The sequence below is a fragment of the Sinocyclocheilus anshuiensis genome, unplaced genomic scaffold (assembly GCF_001515605.1).
Source record: "Sinocyclocheilus anshuiensis isolate Anshui unplaced genomic scaffold, SAMN03320099.WGS_v1.1 scaffold1632, whole genome shotgun sequence".
Classification (NCBI taxonomy): Eukaryota; Metazoa; Chordata; class Actinopteri; order Cypriniformes; family Cyprinidae; genus Sinocyclocheilus; species Sinocyclocheilus anshuiensis.
The window spans coordinates 310,516-331,901 of record NW_015558674.1 but is presented as its reverse complement, the minus strand read 5'-3'; the positions used below and the strand labels follow the sequence as shown (position 1 = coordinate 331,901).

At 38.4% G+C, this 21,386-nt stretch overlaps 3 protein-coding genes across 5 annotated transcripts in view; 1 reads left to right on the top strand and 2 right to left on the bottom strand.

Moving 5' to 3' along the window:
* The window catches only part of mbd6 (methyl-CpG binding domain protein 6), a 29,731-nt gene extending 18,339 nt beyond the window's left edge, over positions 1-11,392 (bottom strand). The window contains exons 1-5 of one of the 3 annotated variants that reach the window (XM_016477537.1): positions 10,997-11,392; positions 10,055-10,226; positions 4,399-4,538; positions 2,553-2,655; positions 1,871-2,039 (exon numbers count right to left, since the gene is read on the bottom strand). In XM_016477537.1, coding sequence (XP_016333023.1) covers positions 1,871-2,039; positions 2,553-2,655; positions 4,399-4,514 — 388 coding nt within the window. In that variant the 5' untranslated portion in view covers positions 4,515-4,538; positions 10,055-10,226; positions 10,997-11,392. Of the gene's footprint in view, positions 1-1,870; positions 2,040-2,552; positions 2,660-4,398; positions 4,539-6,086; positions 6,259-7,028; positions 7,425-10,054; positions 10,227-10,996 lie in introns of those variants that run through there. The other 2 variants (XM_016477536.1, XM_016477538.1) reach the window with 2 other exon arrangements.
* Positions 11,393-15,227: 3,835 nt separating this feature from the next.
* LOC107681268 (uncharacterized) lies at positions 15,228-17,751 on the top strand. Its single transcript, XM_016477518.1, has 4 exons — positions 15,228-15,390; positions 16,500-16,565; positions 16,980-17,183; positions 17,260-17,751. The coding sequence occupies exons 3-4, from the start codon at positions 17,043-17,045 to the stop codon at positions 17,749-17,751; spliced, it is 633 nt and encodes a 210-aa protein (XP_016333004.1). The 5' UTR covers positions 15,228-15,390; positions 16,500-16,565; positions 16,980-17,042.
* A 1,046-nt stretch (positions 17,752-18,797) lies between these two features.
* Positions 18,798-21,386, bottom strand: part of mars1 (methionyl-tRNA synthetase 1) — a 42,228-nt gene continuing 39,639 nt past the window's right edge. Inside the window, exons 21-22 of the mRNA XM_016477517.1 lie at positions 19,906-20,022; positions 18,798-19,162 (exon numbers count right to left, since the gene is read on the bottom strand). Of these exons, the coding sequence (XP_016333003.1) occupies positions 19,013-19,162; positions 19,906-20,022 (267 nt within the window). The 3' untranslated portion in view covers positions 18,798-19,012. The remainder of the gene's footprint in view (positions 19,163-19,905; positions 20,023-21,386) is intronic.

Sequence of the window (21,386 nt, the reverse complement as noted above, 5' to 3'; positions counted from 1 at the left end):
TTTTTAAAAAAAGGAAACATGGTGGTTGCAGTTTAGTTTACAAGTTAAATAAACTGAAAATACAGTGAACTGGATACTTAAGACAAACTATGAGTGACTGCATACTTTGGTCAAATGTAGTAATTTGAATAAGTAATATTTGGACACAAGATGTAGAGAATAATCTTCACTCCAAGAGAGCAGCAGTGGTCACATACTGTAATTTACTTTAAGACAAGCTGTTAAAAGAATTGTTCTGGGTTCAATAAATGTTAAGCTCCATGAAGAATATATGTGAAATGCTGTCGATTGCTACAGACAAATATTGCAACTTGTCCCTCAATTTGTAAAAATAAGTCAAAATTGTGTTTACAGTAAAGAACTTTTAAAAAAGCATTTAAGGTTTAAATGCTGGAATAAATATTAATATACACACTAGGGCTGCACGATTAATCGCATGCGATATTTAACGCGCATCTTATCAGTAAAGCCGGTTCTGTAATCAGCGGTAAATCTCCATCACCTGCGTGCTTTCACATTGAGCAGCATTAACTACACAGAGCCGTTGTTCACTGACGAGCTGCGCTAAACCACGTTCATATTCGCGCGATTTTTTGCGCAACTCATCAGTGAACAACGGCTCTGTGTAGTTAATGCTGCTCAATGTGAAAGCACGCAGGTGATGGAGATTTACCGCTGATTACAGAACCGGCTTTCTGACAAGATGCGCGTTAAATATCGCATGCGATTAATCGTGCAGCCCTAATACACACCATTTTGAAAATATAGGCACAATAATTAATATATTAATAGACAATAAAATAATTGGTAACATTACTGTTAACATTAGTTCATGCATTAAACTAACAGAACAATACTTTTAACTAAGATGAGTAAATGCTGTAAAAAATGTTGTGCATGAATTAATGCATTAAGTATCATAAATGAACAATGTTTATGAACTGAACAATTTTTTGGTTCTTTGATTGGTGTATTGGGGTTTTATTTGTCACTTGATTCTGTACAGCTTTTGGAACAACAATGTGTTGTATTTAAATGTGCTTTTAAATTCAAATTTTGTGTTCTGTTTTGTGGGTTGGTCACGAATTTAATAATAGTTTCTTTTCCCAAATCCTCACCATCTCACCCTCTATATATTTACAGGGGATTATAAACGTTTATTTTCTTGTCATTTATTTTAATCCATGTTTTCACATATCATACTGTGGTAAAAAAAAACTTGTAGCAATAGCCAACAATACATTGTATGGGTCAAAATTATAGATTTTTCTTTGATGCCAAAAATCATTAGATATTTTGTAAATTTCCTACCGTAAATATATCAAAACTTAATTTTTGATTAGTAATATGCATTGCTAAGAGCTTAATTTGAACAACTTTAAAGATGATTTTCTCAATATTTAGATTTTTTTGCACCCTCAGATTCCAGATTTTCAAATAGTTGTATCTCAGCCAAATATTGTCCTATCCTAACAAACCATACATCAATGGAAAGCTATTTATTCAGCTTTCAGATGACGTATAAATCTCAATTTCGAAAAATTGACCCTTATGACTGGTTTTGTGGTCCAGGGTCACATATGAGGAAACAGTTATCTTTGTGGGGAAATATAAGTAAACTTGACTTGATTACTGAATTTCTATTGCACGCACCCCAAAACTAAATTACTTAATCGACCATGATAGCTTTAATCAATTATTAATCGATTGTCGATTAATCGTTAGCATCCCTAATATAAATACATAAAAAAAAAAAAAATAAATATATATATATATAATTCAACACGTCATGACAGCATGTCACAGAACCTGGAATATTCCTTCTAAAAAGTCATCGTGTTGGAATAATGTGTGCATTAAGATGCAATACCTGTGGCTTGAGCCGACGAGGGAAGATGGGACGGCTGCATGCTTTGGCATAACGCCGCCATGGCATCAACTTTCCTGCGATGGTTACAGAGTTTGGTCATGTCTTCCTCTATTTTCCCTGACTGATGACCAGGAGCTTGGACCATCGCAGCAGGGTCAAAATTAAAGACCTGCATGAATTTAAAAAGACACTTTTTTTTTTTTTTTAAATGCATGCAATAAAGTTAATGTTTAAAATTGCATATTATCATACAACTCTTATTAATTCCGCAGTATGCAATGTTTATACAGTACACAGTAAGCAAGCTTTCTGTATGCATGGAATACCTGGATGACATTTGCCAAAAAGAGCAAAGAAGACACTGCGTGTGCATTTTGCAAAGCAGTGCACTCAACTTGACTCTCCATTTCCAGTGTAACAAACAAACCAGTATTAATCATATATAGGACTTTAAAAGTCTACTTAAAATAATCAGATGTCTGAGATAATAATTGGACGCTGATAGCTAAATAAAACATGCAACATATCAACAAGGATTCATATCATAGTGTTTCACATGTTATTAATAAAGTACAGTCAGAAGTAGGCTAGTATTTAATTCCAAACATAGCAGCAAACTATAATGCCTAATGACTTACTCTATCATGAATGAGAAGGCTTCGGCACTCAATGTTGATCTCACCTTATTTGGGACTAGCGGGCACTCGAGACCACACTTACATGTGCCGTCTGTCCGTAGATACACCCTCAACTCATCCACAGATCGAAGGACTGTACCACTTGGGCTGAAGAAGAAATAGACAAAGACTGATATGTTTGACAGCTCTTTTTACACTTGGTTTGATTTTTCGGTTCGAAACAGACTTCAGTTCCAACCTCTTCCCCTGCAGACATCAATACAGCTGACATGAATACAAGCAGCAGGTGACACGCTTTATTGTTTTTATTCATGATTTCTTCATTTTGCTTATAATACTAAAACTTGAGCACAGAATGGCATTTGTGTGTTTGCTGGTTCTTACTCTCTTTGCATCATTTGAAATGCTGTGCACTGACAGCAACGTCAGCAGAGAGTAAGACTGACAAATGCATTATACTATATTCTATACACTAATTCTAATAGAGTGTAACAGTGCTGCAAACTTAGTGTTCATTTAAAAAAAAAACATTTTCAAAGTACCATGAAGCATTGCAAATTAAATAATCAATTTGAATTGATTTTATGATGTCGATTATATACGTAGATGCAATTCATTTTACATTTATTGCAAAATATGCATATGGAGATCGAATGGAGACGTCATTCGTGGGATTCTTTTGGTGCGATTTGCTTGTTGCAATTCTCTGATTGATAAATTTCTTTATTAAGTTTTTTATCATTATGCTGTTAAACACAATCATTTTAAAATAAGTTGAAATAATGCGGGCTGATGGAATCACTTTCAAAACGACTTTTTCCAGCTGATGAACAATAAAAACATTGACAGCCAATCAGAATCCACTTTAAAGAGCTCGAGCATTTAAAGCAACAGACGACAAAACTGAAGCGTGCGAATATATAACAAACAGAATGTTATGGAGTGTTGGTACGGATGCCAATACAGTCTAATATAGTTGTTCTTGGTGTGAATGGGTGTTTAATTCATTTTCAGATTGCTGTACTGTACTGGTCGTCACATAAACTTTACACGAGACCAGTTTGGAGCACCGTTTCCACATTAACCTGTCTGCACCGGAAGCTCTAGTGTGAATGCTAAACGCACTCGCATGCGTGTGAGGAAAGTTTGCTTGGGTGAAGCAACTTGAAAAATGTTCCTTATGTACCTTTTAGTAGCAACACTGTTCAGAATTGATCAGAACAGCAATTACCGTATTGGCCCGAATATAAGACGACCCTGATTATAAGACGACCCCCCTTTTTCCAGATGTACCTTTTTTCTCAGTAAAACACATTTTGTCTTCAATTATTTTCATATTGCATATTTTTCCTATTTTCATTTTTGTTTTGAAAGTATGGTAAAAACTGGTAAAATGTACCAACAATCACATTTAAAAAATACACACTTTTTGATATACCATTAAAAAAATTGAAAAAACAGGTAGCCCATCTGAATTAGGACATTTAGGCTATCAATCTAATAGTAGCCTACCAAAATCTTATTAACAGTAGAAGTTAAATCTTACTGTAGTCTTCAACTCTGGGTACTGTCTTACGTTTTAAAAACGCAAAGGGAGTTTGGTCCCATCAGGCTAACGTGACCGTCACGACTCATGCAGCTGTAAGGTTTTCTGCTTCTTTTGTTTTAACTCGCGATCTTTACAACACGCATTACATTACGTATTTCATGGCACACTCGTTTTATGCGTATTTGGCGCCACCTATTGTTGTGGGTGAATTATTGACATGTCAAAGTCTAGACCCTGAATATAAGACGACGCGTTTTTTCAGATGCATTTCCAAGAAAAAAACATCGTCTTATATTCGGGTCAATACGGTATGAATGACAAAAAGTAAGGTGTGGACGTACCTGATGTAAGATACAGCCCCAGCTTCCATCTTCCTCTGCCAGCCAACCGGGATCTGAGCGATGAGAGTCGTACCTCCATCTTTTTCTCCTGCTGCACTCTCACTGCCCCCCGTCATTTTCTGCTCGCACACATCCAGCTCCTAAAGACACAAACCACTTACAATTCAGCTTCAAACCAGATTTGATAACCAGATTTGATGAACCAGATTCAGTTTCAAACCAGATTCAAGCCAGATTCAGTTTCAAACCAGATTCAGTTTCAAACCAGATTTGATGACCCAGATTCAGTGTCAAACAAGATTGAGATTCAAACTAGATTTGATTAACCAAATTCAGTTTCAAACAAGAATGGGATTCAAACCAGATTTGATGAAGCAGGTTCAGTTTCAAATCAGATTTGATAATCCAAATTTAGATTCAAACCAGATTCAGTTTAAAAAAAGATTGAGATTCAAACCAGATTTGATGACCCAGATTCAGTTTCTAACTACATTTGATGAACCAGTTTCAAATCAGATTTGATAATCCAGATTTAGATTCAAACCAGATTCAGTTTCAAACACGATTGAGATTCAAACCAGATTTGATGACCCAGATTCAGTTTCTAACTACATTTGATGAACCAGTTTCAGATTCAAATCAGATTTGATAATCCAGATTTAGATTCAAACCAGATTCAGTTTCAAACACGATTGAGATTCAAACCAGATTTGATGACCCAGATTCAGTTCATCTTGTCAGAAAGCCAGTTCTGTAATCAGCGGTAAATCTCCATTACCTGCGTGCTTTCAAATTGAGCAGCATTAACTACACACGAATATGAACGTGGTTTTGCGCAGCTCGTCAGTGAACAACGCTCTGTGTATTTAATTCTGCTCAATGTGAAAGCCCGCAGGTAATGGAGATTTACCGCTGATTACAGAACCGGCTTTACTGATAAGATGCGCATTAAACATCGCATGCGATTTATCGTGCAGCCCTAATTCAAACCAGATTCAGTTTCAAACAAGATTCAGTTTCAAACCAGATTTGATGACCCAGATTCAGTTTCAAACAAGATTGAGATTCAAACCAGATTTGATGACCCAGATTCAGTTTCTAACTACATTTGATGAACCAGTTTCAGATTCAAACCAGATTTGATAATCCAGATTTAGATTCAAACCAGATTCAGTTTCAAACAAGATTGAGATTCAAACCAGATTTGATGACCCAGATTCAGTTTCTAACTACATTTGATGAACCAGTTTCAGATTCAAACCAGATTTAACTAGATTCAGTTTCAAACCAGATCTGATTAACCAGATTAAGTTTCAAACCAGATTTGACTCAAACTTCACACCTATTTTCAGTTGGAAAATGTTCACACTGCATCTAGGCTAAATACAGTCGTCACTCCACTTCTGAGCTTTTAATCTGTGAATATTCTGGATTTCGTATACATTCATAAAGTACAGATGTCATCATGTAGTGACAATTGCATTTACATTAAATCAGTGGAGTGCGTACATTTTAGTTTGGTTAAAATAAGACAACAAACTAGGTAAAATGTTGGCAGAAATGCCCAAACGCACCATGGGTTCATGAGCATTCTTTACATTTAATAAATGCATTTGTCACTCCAAAAACTTTGCAGTATGTACGATGTTACAACATTCTGCAACTTAGGGTGGCACTTTGTGCTGTACCTTTTCATTTTTATACAGCCTTGGTCAGCACCAATCGTGAAAGACACTCTTTGGAGGACGTTTACACAGCATTAACGAAGCACAAAGCAATACAACAAATTGACACGCAATCCTCTCCGGTCCTCTCAAACGGACTGGGATGCTTCTATGGAACTCTCCAGAAGCTGACAATCTGAAAATATAGAAAAACATATTTCAGGTGGCATCGACATAGCATGAGTAAAGAATATAAACGGTTTATAACTACTTTCAATGCAAACATGGGAAAAATTAACCATAAAAATAGGAATTTCGACTATATTGATATACAAGGTACTATTTGATCACCATATTCATGTGCCATGGGATCTGGCACTAAATACTATGGTACTAGTCTAAAAACAAGGTACTTTTTGTCAGTGTCCAACTCTTGACATATGATTGACAGTAGAGTGAAAGTGAGTTGAAACTTATACCCAGCGCGCCAACTCAAAAATTCAAATTTGAGTTATCGCGATTATGTCACCGTCTAAAACCGTATCATTTTAACGATTTTTATTCTGGCTTAAAGGCGGGTGATTGTGAAGCGGCTTGACTGGAGCAGAGAGCTGAAGAATAAACAAACCACCATCAATAAAAGTACGCAAAGTTTCGGGAAACTAGAACTTGAATACGAAAAGAAAACAGAAATGTAACGTTACTCACTTGCATATCGCGCTGGTAACGTTACTTTTAAACACTGTAGCGTTACGTCCCGAAGAATAAACAAACGTCGCGTATTGACGTCTAGCTGGCCCATTCTTAAACATCCTATTTGTATTGTAAGCTTACTGGACACGTAATAACACCGCGATTATAACCAACGTATCGGTCTTGATAACATTGTAACGGAAGCGTTCTAGTTTGTCGCGTCGCGTAGACGCGCTGTTAGCTTTCTGTAGCTCGCGGGCTAACGTTACGTACCTCTGTGTTTACGAAGTTTCCTGCTTCTTCGTGGCGCAGACTGAAGACTGAACAAGCGTCAAGACGGACTTGAGTCGCAAATGTCGCCGTTGCGGGAGCTGTTATTAACGCCGTGTGATTTTTAGCCACATCCGAGCCGTCCTGCTTAAAAACAAAGAGCAATAACGCTTGGTTTTATTGCGCCCCGTGCATTGTCGTCCAATTTCGCGTGAATCCTGCTCGGCCGCGGAGCGTGCGATCGCTTCATTCAACGCTCCCAAGCGTCTTTACTGTGTGCTGTAATGCCTTTGTGATGCTGCTTTCAGTTTATCTTCGTTTCCAAGTTCCTATCTTTCCTTAGGATCCCGTGCCAAAAAAAAATAATCATGGAGTTTTCGTCCGCGCATGCGCAGTCGGGTCGGGAATTCCGTACAATTCCACGTCCGCTTGGAGGAGCGCGAGAGCTGCTCGCTGAGAAAAACCAAGAGTGCTGGGGTTGTTTTAGAACTATGCAATATAGCTGTTATTTCTCTACAGAGAGTTTTTTTGCAGATGTTCGATATTAATTTGAGAAACCTGTCATATGTCAATAAGTTCAAATGATATAAACCAGTCTCTTCTCAATGGCCATAATTTATATAACAAAGTCGCTTTTTTATTTTTTTTTGGTTACACTTTACTTGAAGGGGTGTGCATAAGACTGACATGACACCTTCATAATCATGACATGTCATGAATATGAAGGGATTTTATGCATGCTTATGACAGCTGTCATTAAGTGTCATTCGCTCAGTTATGTCATTTTTTATGCAAAGATGACATTGTTTGAGATGTCTTTGTTATGGGCTATGGTTAGGGGTAAGGGTAGGGGTAGGGTTAGGTCAAATAATGTCATATTTGCATTAAAAATGACATAACTGAGCGAATGACACTTAATGACATAAACATGCATAAAACCTCATTCATATTCATGACGTGTCATGTCATGATTATGAAGGTGCCATGTCAGTCTTATGCACACCCCTTCAAGTAAAGTGTTACCTTTTTTTTGTTCTGTGCAGTCGGTAAATGTAAAATCAATTTTAAGGTTTTTGTACTTTTTATGATCAGCCTCAAACTACTCAAAAATGCCATTTAGATGAAATCCGATCGTTCCGGTAACCTTAGATGTTCGTGCACTTAATCTGCAAATGCGCAATATTTAATCCAAGTGAGCTGGAGGCGAGAATATCCTGAGAGAAAGATATCTTTCCGTCTTGCATTAAAATGATGATTGCACACACACACACACGCATGTCTTTATTGGCCTTATTGTGTCAGTTAGCTGAGAAAACAAAAAAATGGTTCGCCCGTATAATTGCAGATAAAACCTACTTAGTGTGGAGGAAAGATGTGGGAAATCATATTCTGAGGAGATGTTTGCTATTGTAAAACAGAAATGGGATTCGCTGTAAAATAAAAATCAGATCAACCTCCTACAGCGTTGAAGGCAGGTTAACTCGACAAAGTTTGGGAGTTAGTGAGAGCTAAACCTGTCCGAACTTCAAAGGAATGTCGCGTAAACACAACTTTGGGGAATAAAAGCATAACCTGCCAATAGAAGGGGATAGCATTAGGCAGCGGGGAGACTACACAGCAACAGCCAGCCGATCGTGACGTGTTAGTAGCGTCTCAGCGCGAGCTCCTGGAAACAGTATTCGAGCTTTCTATTCGCTAACCTTACGCGCATCCCACTTGCGCTGTTGCTAGGCAATACATTGCACGCTTTGCACCATGCAAGCTCAACTACTCAACTCTTGTGTTTGGAAGAGTTTCAGAATACAGAGCCTGGTGACATCAGTTGACCGACAGGTCACCACGTGTTGTAGCTAATAAAATACATCACTTCAAGCAATTAAACAGAACCTGTTAAGTAGCTAAACACCTCACTCCCATCATTTATTCCCAATGATCATACAAGATGAATGGTGAGATCGGAGCAGTATACACTTAAAAATAAAGGTGCTTCACAGTGATGCCATAGAAGAACCTTTGTTGTCTAAATGGTTCCATAAAGAACCTTTAACATCTGAAGAACCTTTCTGTTTCACAGAAGCTTCTTTGTGGCGAAAGAAGGTTCTTCAGATTATAAAAAGGTAAGAAAGAAAGAGATGGTTCTTTGACTGAATGGTTCTTTGTGGAACCAAAAATGGTTCTTCTGTGGCATCGCTTGAAGAACCTTTTGAAGCACCTTTGTTTTTAAGAGTGTATAACGGTGTAGTTGTTTAACTAAGGATCAGTTTCAAACAAGACTGAGATTCAAACCAGATTTGATGACCCAGATTCAGTTTCTAACTACATTTGATGAACCAGTTTCAGATTCAAATCAGATTTGATAATCCAGATTTAGATTCAAACCAGATTCAGTTTCAAACAAGATTGAGATTCAAACCAGATTTGATGACCCAGATTCAGTTTCTAACTACATTTGATGAACCAGTTTCAGATTCAAACCAGATTTGATAATCCAGATTTAGATTCAAACCAGATTCAGTTTCAAACAAGATTGAGATTCAAACCAGATTTGATGACCCAGATTCAGTTTCTAACTACATTTGATGAACCAGTTTCAGATTCAAACCAGATTTAACTAGATTCAGTTTCAAACCAGATCTGATTAACCAGATTAAGTTTCAAACCAGATTTGACTCAAACTTCACACCTATTTTCAGTTGGAAAATGTTCACACTGCATCTAGGCTAAATACAGTCGTCACTCCACTTCTGAGCTTTTAATCTGTGAATATTCTGGATTTCGTATACATTCATAAAGTACAGATGTCATCATGTAGTGACAATTGCATTTACATTAAATCAGTGGAGTGCGTACATTTTAGTTTGGTTAAAATAAGACAACAAACTAGGTAAAATGTTGGCAGAAATGCCCAAACGCACCATGGGTTCATGAGCATTCTTTACATTTAATAAATGCATTTGTCACTCCAAAAACTTTGCAGTATGTACGATGTTACAACATTCTGCAACTTAGGGTGGCACTTTGTGCTGTACCTTTTCATTTTTATACAGCCTTGGTCAGCACCAATCGTGAAAGACACTCTTTGGAGGACGTTTACACAGCATTAACGAAGCACAAAGCAATACAACAAATTGACACGCAATCCTCTCCGGTCCTCTCAAACGGACTGGGATGCTTCTATGGAACTCTCCAGAAGCTGACAATCTGAAAATATAGAAAAACATATTTCAGGTGGCATCGACATAGCATGAGTAAAGAATATAAACGGTTTATAACTACTTTCAATGCAAACATGGGAAAAATTAACCATAAAAATAGGAATTTCGACTATATTGATATACAAGGTACTATTTGATCACCATATTCATGTGCCATGGGATCTGGCACTAAATACTATGGTACTAGTCTAAAAACAAGGTACTTTTTGTCAGTGTCCAACTCTTGACATATGATTGACAGTAGAGTGAAAGTGAGTTGAAACTTATACCCAGCGCGCCAACTCAAAAATTCAAATTTGAGTTATCGCGATTATGTCACCGTCTAAAACCGTATCATTTTAACGATTTTTATTCTGGCTTAAAGGCGGGTGATTGTGAAGCGGCTTGACTGGAGCAGAGAGCTGAAGAATAAACAAACCACCATCAATAAAAGTACGCAAAGTTTCGGGAAACTAGAACTTGAATACGAAAAGAAAACAGAAATGTAACGTTACTCACTTGCGTATCGCGCTGGTAACGTTACTTTTAAACACTGTAGCGTTACGTCCCGAAGAATAAACAAACGTCGCGTATTGACGTCTAGCTGGCCCATTCTTAAACATCCTATTTGTATTGTAAGCTTACTGGACACGTAATAACACCGCGATTATAACCAACGTATCGGTCTTGATAACATTGTAACGGAAGCGTTCTAGTTTGTCGCGTCGCGTAGACGCGCTGTTAGCTTTCTGTAGCTCGCGGGCTAACGTTACGTACCTCTGTGTTTACGAAGTTTCCTGCTTCTTCGTGGCGCAGACTGAAGACTGAACAAGCGTCAAGACGGACTTGAGTCGCAAATGTCGCCGTTGCGGGAGCTGTTATTAACGCCGTGTGATTTTTAGCCACATCCGAGCCGTCCTGCTTAAAAACAAAGAGCAATAACGCTTGGTTTTATTGCGCCCCGTGCATTGTCGTCCAATTTCGCGTGAATCCTGCTCGGCCGCGGAGCGTGCGATCGCTTCATTCAACGCTCCCAAGCGTCTTTACTGTGTGCTGTAATGCCTTTGTGATGCTGCTTTCAGTTTATCTTCGTTTCCAAGTTCCTATCTTTCCTTAGGATCCCGTGCCAAAAAAAAATAATCATGGAGTTTTCGTCCGCGCATGCGCAGTCGGGTCGGGAATTCCGTACAATTCCACGTCCGCTTGGAGGAGCGCGAGAGCTGCTCGCTGAGAAAAACCAAGAGTGCTGGGGTTGTTTTAGAACTATGCAATATAGCTGTTATTTCTCTACAGAGAGTTTTTTTGCAGATGTTCGATATTAATTTGAGAAACCTGTCATATGTCAATAAGTTCAAATGATATAAACCAGTCTCTTCTCAATGGCCATAATTTATATAACAAAGTCGCTTTTTTATTTTTTTTTGGTTACACTTTACTTGAAGGGGTGTGCATAAGACTGACATGACACCTTCATAATCATGACATGTCATGAATATGAAGGGATTTTATGCATGCTTATGACAGCTGTCATTAAGTGTCATTCGCTCAGTTATGTCATTTTTTATGCAAAGATGACATTGTTTGAGATGTCTTTGTTATGGGCTATGGTTAGGGGTAAGGGTAGGGGTAGGGTTAGGTCAAATAATGTCATATTTGCATTAAAAATGACATAACTGAGCGAATGACACTTAATGACATAAACATGCATAAAACCTCATTCATATTCATGACGTGTCATGTCATGATTATGAAGGTGCCATGTCAGTCTTATGCACACCCCTTCAAGTAAAGTGTTACCTTTTTTTTGTTCTGTGCAGTCGGTAAATGTAAAATCAATTTTAAGGTTTTTGTACTTTTTATGATCAGCCTCAAACTACTCAAAAATGCCATTTAGATGAAATCCGATCGTTCCGGTAACCTTAGATGTTCGTGCACTTAATCTGCAAATGCGCAATATTTAATCCAAGTGAGCTGGAGGCGAGAATATCCTGAGAGAAAGATATCTTTCCGTCTTGCATTAAAATGATGATTGCACACACACACACACGCATGTCTTTATTGGCCTTATTGTGTCAGTTAGCTGAGAAAACAAAAAAATGGTTCGCCCGTATAATTGCAGATAAAACCTACTTAGTGTGGAGGAAAGATGTGGGAAATCATATTCTGAGGAGATGTTTGCTATTGTAAAACAGAAATGGGATTCGCTGTAAAATAAAAATCAGATCAACCTCCTACAGCGTTGAAGGCAGGTTAACTCGACAAAGTTTGGGAGTTAGTGAGAGCTAAACCTGTCCGAACTTCAAAGGAATGTCGCGTAAACACAACTTTGGGGAATAAAAGCATAACCTGCCAATAGAAGGGGATAGCATTAGGCAGCGGGGAGACTACACAGCAACAGCCAGCCGATCGTGACGTGTTAGTAGCGTCTCAGCGCGAGCTCCTGGAAACAGTATTCGAGCTTTCACCTTACGCGCCTTACGCGCATCCCACTTGCGCTGTTGCTAGGCAATACATTGCACGCTTTGCACCATGCTACTCAACTCACTCAACTCTTGTGTTTGGAAGAGTTTCAGAATACAGAGCCTGGTGACATCAGTTGACCGACAGGTCACCACGTGTTGTAGCTAATAAAATACATCACTTCAAGCAATTAAACAGAACCTGTTAAGTAGCTAAACACCTCACTCCCATCATTTATTCCCAATGATCATACAAGATGAATGGTGAGATCGGAGCAGTATACACTTAAAAATAAAGGTGCTTCACAGTGATGCCATAGAAGAACCTTTGTTGTCTAAATGGTTCCATAAAGAACCTTTAACATCTGAAGAACCTTTCTGTTTCACAGAAGCTTCTTTGTGGCGAAAGAAGGTTCTTCAGATTATAAAAAGGTAAGAAAGAGATGGTTCTTTAAAGAACCTTTGACTGAATGGAATGGCTCTTTGTGGAACCAAAAATGGTTCTTCTGTGGCATCGCTTGAAGAACCTTTTGAAGCACCTTTGTTTTTAAGAGTGTATAACGGTGTAGTTGTTTAACTAAGGATTCAATTAAAGTTAGCCAGGTCAGCCAATGTTGTACTTAACAAAATATATCATTTTAAACAATTAAACAGTGTGCCGTTGATCACTTCCATCATTTTATTGCATTGAGCATCGGTGAAATCTACGCAAAACCACAACAGCGGTCTTATCTAGGTTATAGGGCAGGGGTGTCCAAACTTTTCCTAAAGGGGGCCGGATAAACGAGTCGCGCTCTTCCGCTTTTGACGCGTTTAGGAATTCGCGTGCGCTAAAGAAATGAGAGCGCATATGAGTTATCAAATTGATATCACTGGCGTTTTACTGCTATACATCTGGTCTAAAATTTAGTGCTGCCATCTTGTGTTGACATTTTGAAACTGCATAGGCCTATTTTGTAAATTAAGCTTGGCGGGCCATATATAGGCCTAATATAGACTATTAAAACAGCTGCGGGCCGCTTAACATTCATCCGCGGGCCGTAGTTTGGACACCCCTGTTATAGGGTTATAGCCATGTTGGGAAAATACTGTCTTTGCTGCAGATCCATGGGTTCGGATTAAACCTGGACGAGTTACGGGTCACTCCATGTGAATGATGTTTGGAAACAGCCACACTTTCAATCTTTAAGACCCATGTTGGGGGAAATTGTCCAATACATTGGATAACCAAATGACAGCATTCTGAAAACTAGAATAAAGCTTCAAAACATACACACTTTCGAGTGCACTATCTAGGCTATAGGATCCATGTTGGGAAAATATGTATTTTTAGGGCGGTAACATTGGTTCTGATTTAAACCATGGACATTTTACAGTAAAGCATATCATTTAAAAGCAATTAAAACGTTCTGTCGGCACACTTATGTCTATATAATAAATTTGGATAACCAAACGACAGCTTTCTGAAAACTAGAATAAAGCTTCAAAACATCCACACTTTCGAGTGCCCTATCTAGGCTATAGGATCCCTGTTGGGAAAGTCTGTCTTTTTAGGGCGGTAACATTGGTTCTGCTTTACACCATGGACATTTTACAGTTCACTGCAGTAAAGCATGCCATTTAAAACGTTATGTCAGCACACTTATGTCTATAATAAATTAGGATTCTGAAAACTAGAATAATGTCTTGAAACCTTCACACTTTAAGTGCAATATATGGGCTATAGGATCCATGTTGGGAAAAATACTACATGGACGCATCAAGACTAACCTGTGAACTAAATACTGTCCTTTACCATTTCAACATCACTTTATGGGCTCATCTGGTGATCATAAATAGGTGTGTTGAACAATACAGTGCTATAGCGTAACCATTCGAGTTCTTGAATGGTTTGGTGCGGTCTCTGTGTGGTTTATACGGCTTGTGAATGTTGTCTGGAGGGAAAAGTGTGAGGTGCTCCTCTGGAATATCCTCATTCCATAGTGCTCAACTGGATGCATTTGCAAACGAGAAATAATCGCCTCGGGTCACTAGAGAGGGGTTATTAAAGATTAAAAAAGAGCAAAGAACTAATGCATCACACGACGACCGCGGATATTAACGTTGCCTATTTTTATAGACGCATATGCGAACGCAAGCAAAAATGGAAACATTTTCCTACATCCTTATAAAGTAGCTCGCCACTTTTTTTCTTTTTAACGAAAGGTTGTTTAATAAAACATGCTGGGGCTCTGCTAGTCTTATCTCCAACTAGAAACCGGTTGCCAACGATTGCATCATTCCTTTCATGTGACTCCCTTACGCCCCAAATTCGTCCTGGCCGTCTTATGACTGCATCACATCTTCCTGCTCACACAAACTCTCGCGGAGCGAGACAACCAGCAAAGTCATCAAGTCCCGCCCCTCCCGCCCAGCGCGGCTGCTGATTGGATGTCTCTAAGCAGAAGAATTTCCACCGCCTCGCGCGATTGGTCCACGCTACCGACCATCTCCTGTCAGTTTCCCATAATCTCCATTAGGTTGCACTTAAGAGATCCTTCCCCCAGAGTTCGGTTGGAGTCACTCTATAAATGTCCCCGGGAGTTTCCGAAATCCACACTCGGTGACTTCAACTGAACAATGGTTAACATGAGCTATCACCAACCTCTACAAAAACACACGCAGACCCTGAATCCGAAACAGCCGAGGAAAAGAAATAATAAAAAGAAAAGGGTGAGTGTCATCGCATGTTTTGGCTCAACTTTTTTTTCCATTTGAACGTCCGTTTTCTTTATTTAACGCAACACTGCTGCGCTTTTTGTTCCTGTTTAATTATATTTACGTTAGAGTCACTTGCTTCGAAACTTTACTTCGCGATGACAGCTGTCACTTTCTTACGCTCGCGGCAACTTTGTAGCGCACGTTTGATTTGGAACGGTTTTTGTTACATCGCTCGCCAGCGGAACGCAACTTTGTACACTTCAAGAAACCTAACGCATGCGGTCGTAATGGACAGCCCGTTGTGTTTTTACATCGCTAAAGTGCTTTAAAAGCGTTATTTATAAACCCTTTGTTTTCTCACTCCTGTACTTTGATTCATTGACGTCATTGGCTCGCTGTCAGTTTTGTAAAGCGCCGCTCCAGATGGGCGCAATTAAAAGAAAATTCGCTTAAACTACTTAAGCGTTTAATTTTAAGTCGTTTTAAAATAACCGATTTATGATTTAGTCGCTGTTGGAGTAAGCCAGACAGCAAATAACTGGCACAACATCCTTAAACGATTTATTGACAGATTAATAATAGAAAAACAATAGTTTTTGGTTATGTCGCTTCACTCCGCTTTAAGATTTATGTTTAAAAAAACAATAAACCACAGGAGTGCCTCAGGTCTCTGTGTTAGGGCTGTTTTCATTCTCATGCGGACATCTAAAGTAGCTCGATTGTCCTTCGCTGATCGTATTTCTAACTCAGAAATGAGTTCTGGATGTTTTTTCAGCTGAACTTGAACGTCTTGGTGTGTTGAGAACGAGTCTCTGGGTTGTTTTGACTCACGCAGGGGGCGCCATCGAGCACATAATGCGCATTTGTTTACATAAAAAATACAATGACCTAATTTTAGATTAAAGATTAAAGAATCAATAATCGCTATGGGTCATTTGAATGAACATCTGATCAAGATCCAAAAGTCCTTTATGTTTTTCCATTGTTCTTTATGGCTTGTGTGTGTTTCTCAGCTGAAATGTGTTTTGCATGAGAATGATTTTTTTTATTCTTAAATAGTTTTGCAATAGTTTTGGAACCATGACCTGTGGCTTGAGCTGTTCCATGTTTTATTTCTCTAGAATCATTGGGACAATATACCGCCAACAACTCACATTCAAACTTGATTGTCAAGAGACACGTTTAAGGTGAGCATTTTTATAGCTTATACATATATTAGTTTAAATACTTTTTAATTTAATAACTAAACATAATGATTTAAATAAAAAACAACAAACAACACTAAACAGACCAAAAAAATATAATAATAACCAAACATTCTCAATTCATGCATGCACTGTTTCAAAGCTCTGGGATTGTTGTTTGTTGTGCAGTAATGCTGGTTGGCCGCTATGTGTCCTTGTTGCACCGGGTGACCAAGCAGTCGATCTTAATGTCGCGTATAATAGAGGGTCACCCAGATAAATCAGCTATTCCCAAACCCGCCGGCGCAGGTGAAGCTAGACTCCGCTGATGCACCGAAGCTCCCACTAGACGTGCAGCGCAGTACAGCATACAGAGGTGGTTTTCCACTTCTTTTAGACAGTTTGTCTGTTTTTCAGGTCTGGTGTTCTAGGTGTGGGAGCATATCGTGTTGTGTCTGTGGATAGCGACTGATTGGTGCGATGACTGCGGAGTGGCTGTGCCCCCCTGGCGTGGGGCCGACGTGTGGTGCAGAGTTGGAGGCGTGGTATGAAGACCTACAGGATATACTGGGCTCCGACGCGGGCGGGGCCAAAGTCACGAGAGCCCCGCCTTGCTCCGAGGTCAGTAACGTCAAACGGCGCTCAACGGTCGCGTCTTGTAGACTTCACAGTTCTAACGATTTCTCTTGTTATGCAGAAGGAGCCAGAGTTTCTGGATGTGTTGGAGAGCTGCTCGCTCACCTGGTTGACGGAGGGGCAGGTTTGGGGCGACGGGGTGCAACGGGTCACCGATGAACCGCCCGTCGTCCAGTCGCCGCCGCGAAAGGGTGACCGGAGAGGCGGCGGCGACTCGGAGCACACCTCATCCGGAGGAGACCTGCTTCCGCCAGAGTTCTTCGAGCTCCTCAGCGAGGGCGGCGTCGGGTCGGTGGAGACGATGGTGACCGCCGGGTACCACATTTCGCATCACGCGCCTCCGTCGCCATCCACGAGCGAGGAGGAGCTCCTGACGGTCCCAGACACATCGTCATCCTGCTCCTCGGCGTCCTGCTCGCCCTTCCTCAACCGCTCCCCGCCGCCATCCCCTCCTGCGCGACCAGGAAAGAGAAAGCGGGCCGGTGACAAAGGAGGAGGCACGCTGTGCTCCCCGTCCCCCGGGAAGAAGAGCCGACGGGAGCGTAATGAATGACATTACGAATAAAGAATAACTTGCATTACAGCAATAAAAATATCAAAAGCAAATAAGAAATGAGATAAATGAAGCCTAATTTTACAAAAGCTTTTTTGCAGTAAATTAAAATGACTTTAATGCAATGTTTTAAACATTTAAACCAGCAAAAATGAAAGCCCGTAAAACAAGTACTACTGCTTCTTTATGAATGTTTTTAAAATGAACAAATTAAAGAATTAGATATTTTGCATTACATTAATCAATGCGTGCGATTGTGATTAAAAAATAATCATAATGCAAAAAATTGTAATGCTACTAAAACCGCCTTTTTTTCTTTGCATTCGGGTTGTTTTTGACCGGTTTTGTGAGATTGGCCTGATAATAGCGCTGTAATGCACCAACGTTTATTAAACTACCCAAAGGTTAATCAACTTTCTGTGTAATTGAAAGCTGATTGTTCATCAGTGCCGAGGAGTCTTGAGGGAATGTATCAGAGATGACGAGAGAAAAGGCAGAACTGCAATAATAAAGAGAAGAAGAAGAGACCTGATTGTATCAGTGACGGTGATTGTAGGTGCATTTCATTGTAAGCAGCCAGTTTTAATTCACGTCATGTGTTAACGAAGGGCTTTAACCGTGTAAATTCACCCCTAGTTGACAGAGATTAGTAGCTCAGGACTGTTATAGTGAACGATTGTGAGCGTTTCTCACCATCAACCCGAGGCCTCTAAGAGTGTGTGTGTGTGTGTGTTCAGATGACGGGGATATTGCTCTCACTTCCTTCTCTTGAAACTTTTCCAGAATTTTTAGAGCTAGCAGTTTATAACATACTCTCTGCCTCATGCCTATTTTTCTATATGTGTATCATCACGACATGTCATAATTTACCTTATATTGTAGTTTCCTAATCTTACAATAAACGTGCATGCCGAATTACTGTATTAGAGTAGAAACATTTTTATCTGAATTTGATTTAGCCTTACTGAATACGGAATTGTATTACACTCATTTTGTTATTAAAATCTTAAAATGAACTGAGTCTTGAGATTTTTTTTTGTCTTTGTGTTTATTGATTGTGTGAATAAAATATGGTTGTTTCGGAGTAACAAGAAACCGTGAGAAATACATAGATTTTATTGCATTTTAAAAAGATAATTTAACAGACTTCATTGCATTTTAAAAAGGATAGGTTGCATTTTTATAGGAGTGGATGGATAGTGCAGTAAGCCCTGAAAATATTCCCTGCATGATGGATTTTTTTTCCCTCATGTTCACCTTTTTACTTCTTCTTTCCTTTCTGAGCGGCCGGCTCCGGGTTCTTGCCCTCCGCTAGAGAAAGTTGTTTTTTCAGTTGCAGTAATTTCTCGACTTCATCGTCAATAACAGACTTGTCGGCTTTCTGGGCTTTTAGGCCTCGTAGTTTATTGCCCTGAAACACACACACACGCACACACACGCACGCACACACACACACACAAGCACACACACACACACACACACACACACGCACACGCACACACGCACGCACGCACGCACACATGCACACACACACACACACAGCAATTAATCACAAACCAGCACTACTAACCGTTAAACACACCTGTATTTAACTAAAGAACACGAGCGGTTAGTGTACAGCTGAATAAAAAAAATAAATATCACACCATTTAACTCCATTAATACTTGAATAAAATGAGAAAATATTCAGAAAATATTGATCTCAATGTCAGTATGTTCTCAGGTCATGGCACTGTTAAAATATGGAATTAAAATGACTTCAGATTTAATAAAACGAGAGAACAAATTAATTTAAATAAAATGAGAAAAAAATATTTAAAATGTTAATCTCAATGTCAGTGTCTTCTTGGGTCACTTGGGTCAAAAAACTAATTTATATTAGAAAGTAAAAATATATATTCAATTTGTACATTTATTTTTAGTTTGTAAAAAGCTGTAATATATATGAATAATATGTAATAAATATGTATATACTGTAATTTAATCTGTAATATATATATTTTAAATATTTTCGTTTTTTGTACAAAAAGGGCGGAGTACGGACATTCAAATGGTCCACTAGTGGCTCTTCAATATCATATTGAAGAGCCAAAACATGAATGCATAAATAGTAATTTCAGTATATTTATTTGATGTGTGTGTGTGTGTTCGTACTTGTTCTGCCACTAAAGCCGTCAGCTGTTTGGCTCTCTCTGGATCTGCATTTACATTCACCGAGGCGTCGTGCACCGCACCAGTGCTGGGTTTGGTCTCTGCAGCGCTGCTCGGAGCCTAGAAACAAAACAAAAAAATATTTCAAATAGTGTATCATGTGCATTTTTCAGAATAAAAATAAATTAATTAATTAAAGCCACGCAAATACTACATGTATTTGTCATTCATATGTTTTCATTAAAAAGATAATTTAATAATTATATGAAATAATTTAATTATTAATAAAAAGTACAAAAATGCATGCATTTGTTTTAATTAAAAAAGATAATTTAATAATAGTATAAAATATATTAATCAAAAATACAAAAAGTACATGCATTTATTTTTTATCTTGAAAATATTTAATAATTATATTAAATATTTTAATTACTAACAAAAATAAATGCATTTATTTTTTATCTTGAAAATATTTAATAATTATAGGAAATATTTTAATTGCTAACAAAAACACATGCATTTATTTTTTATCTTTAAAAATACAATTTAATAATTATATGAAATAGCTTAATTAATAAACATACCACAAAATTGCATTTGGTAATCTAATTTGTAAGAGCAACCACACAAACGCACACATGCATTAATATGTGTATAATATGTGTTAGTAGGCATTGAGCAGCTCTGTGAAATAATCGCTCTTAAATACATGTTAAAACGAATCTAAAATGCGGTTTGTTGTCTTTCAGATGTTTTTTTTCGCTCAGAGCAGCCAGAGGCAGATTGTGCGCGAGTGACTGACAGCGGAAGGCTTTGATCCAGAGCTGCTGCTCTTTGAATATAGACATCATCACTGAATCGATTTCACAGTCAGTTCTAGTGAAATCAGAGACACAAAGGCGCGAGCACACAGAGCGTCACACGCACATCTACCTTCGCTTTAACGCTCTCCTCTTCTGGCTGAGAAAGAGCAGATTAAATCACAGAATCAGACGCAGAGAAAAAACATGAAACCTGAAGCTGATCTTCATCAGATCCATGAGCTCATGCTGATTTAAAGGCTCATTTTTACATCTTTTGTCCAATGAGTTTCCATAACCATAGAGACCTGCATACATTTGTATATATTTGTATAATATTTTTTTTTAAACTATATGGAACTATATTTATATGTTGTTACATAAAAAATGAAAAATTATTTTATATATATATATATATAAAGGCTCATTTTTACATCTTTTGTCCAATGAGTTTCCATAACCATAGAGACGACGCTCACAAAGAGCAATTTCTAGCTGATAAATATTGTTTATTGACTATGAATAACATATGCGGTTGTACCAGACTAACAAAGCAGAAAAATTAAACGGGTAATACATAAATTATTTCATTTTTAAAAGGATAATTCAAGTCATGCACAAGCATTTGTAGAAATAATTCTGTGTGTGTGTGTGTGTGTGTGAGTGAGAGAGAGAGAGAGAGAG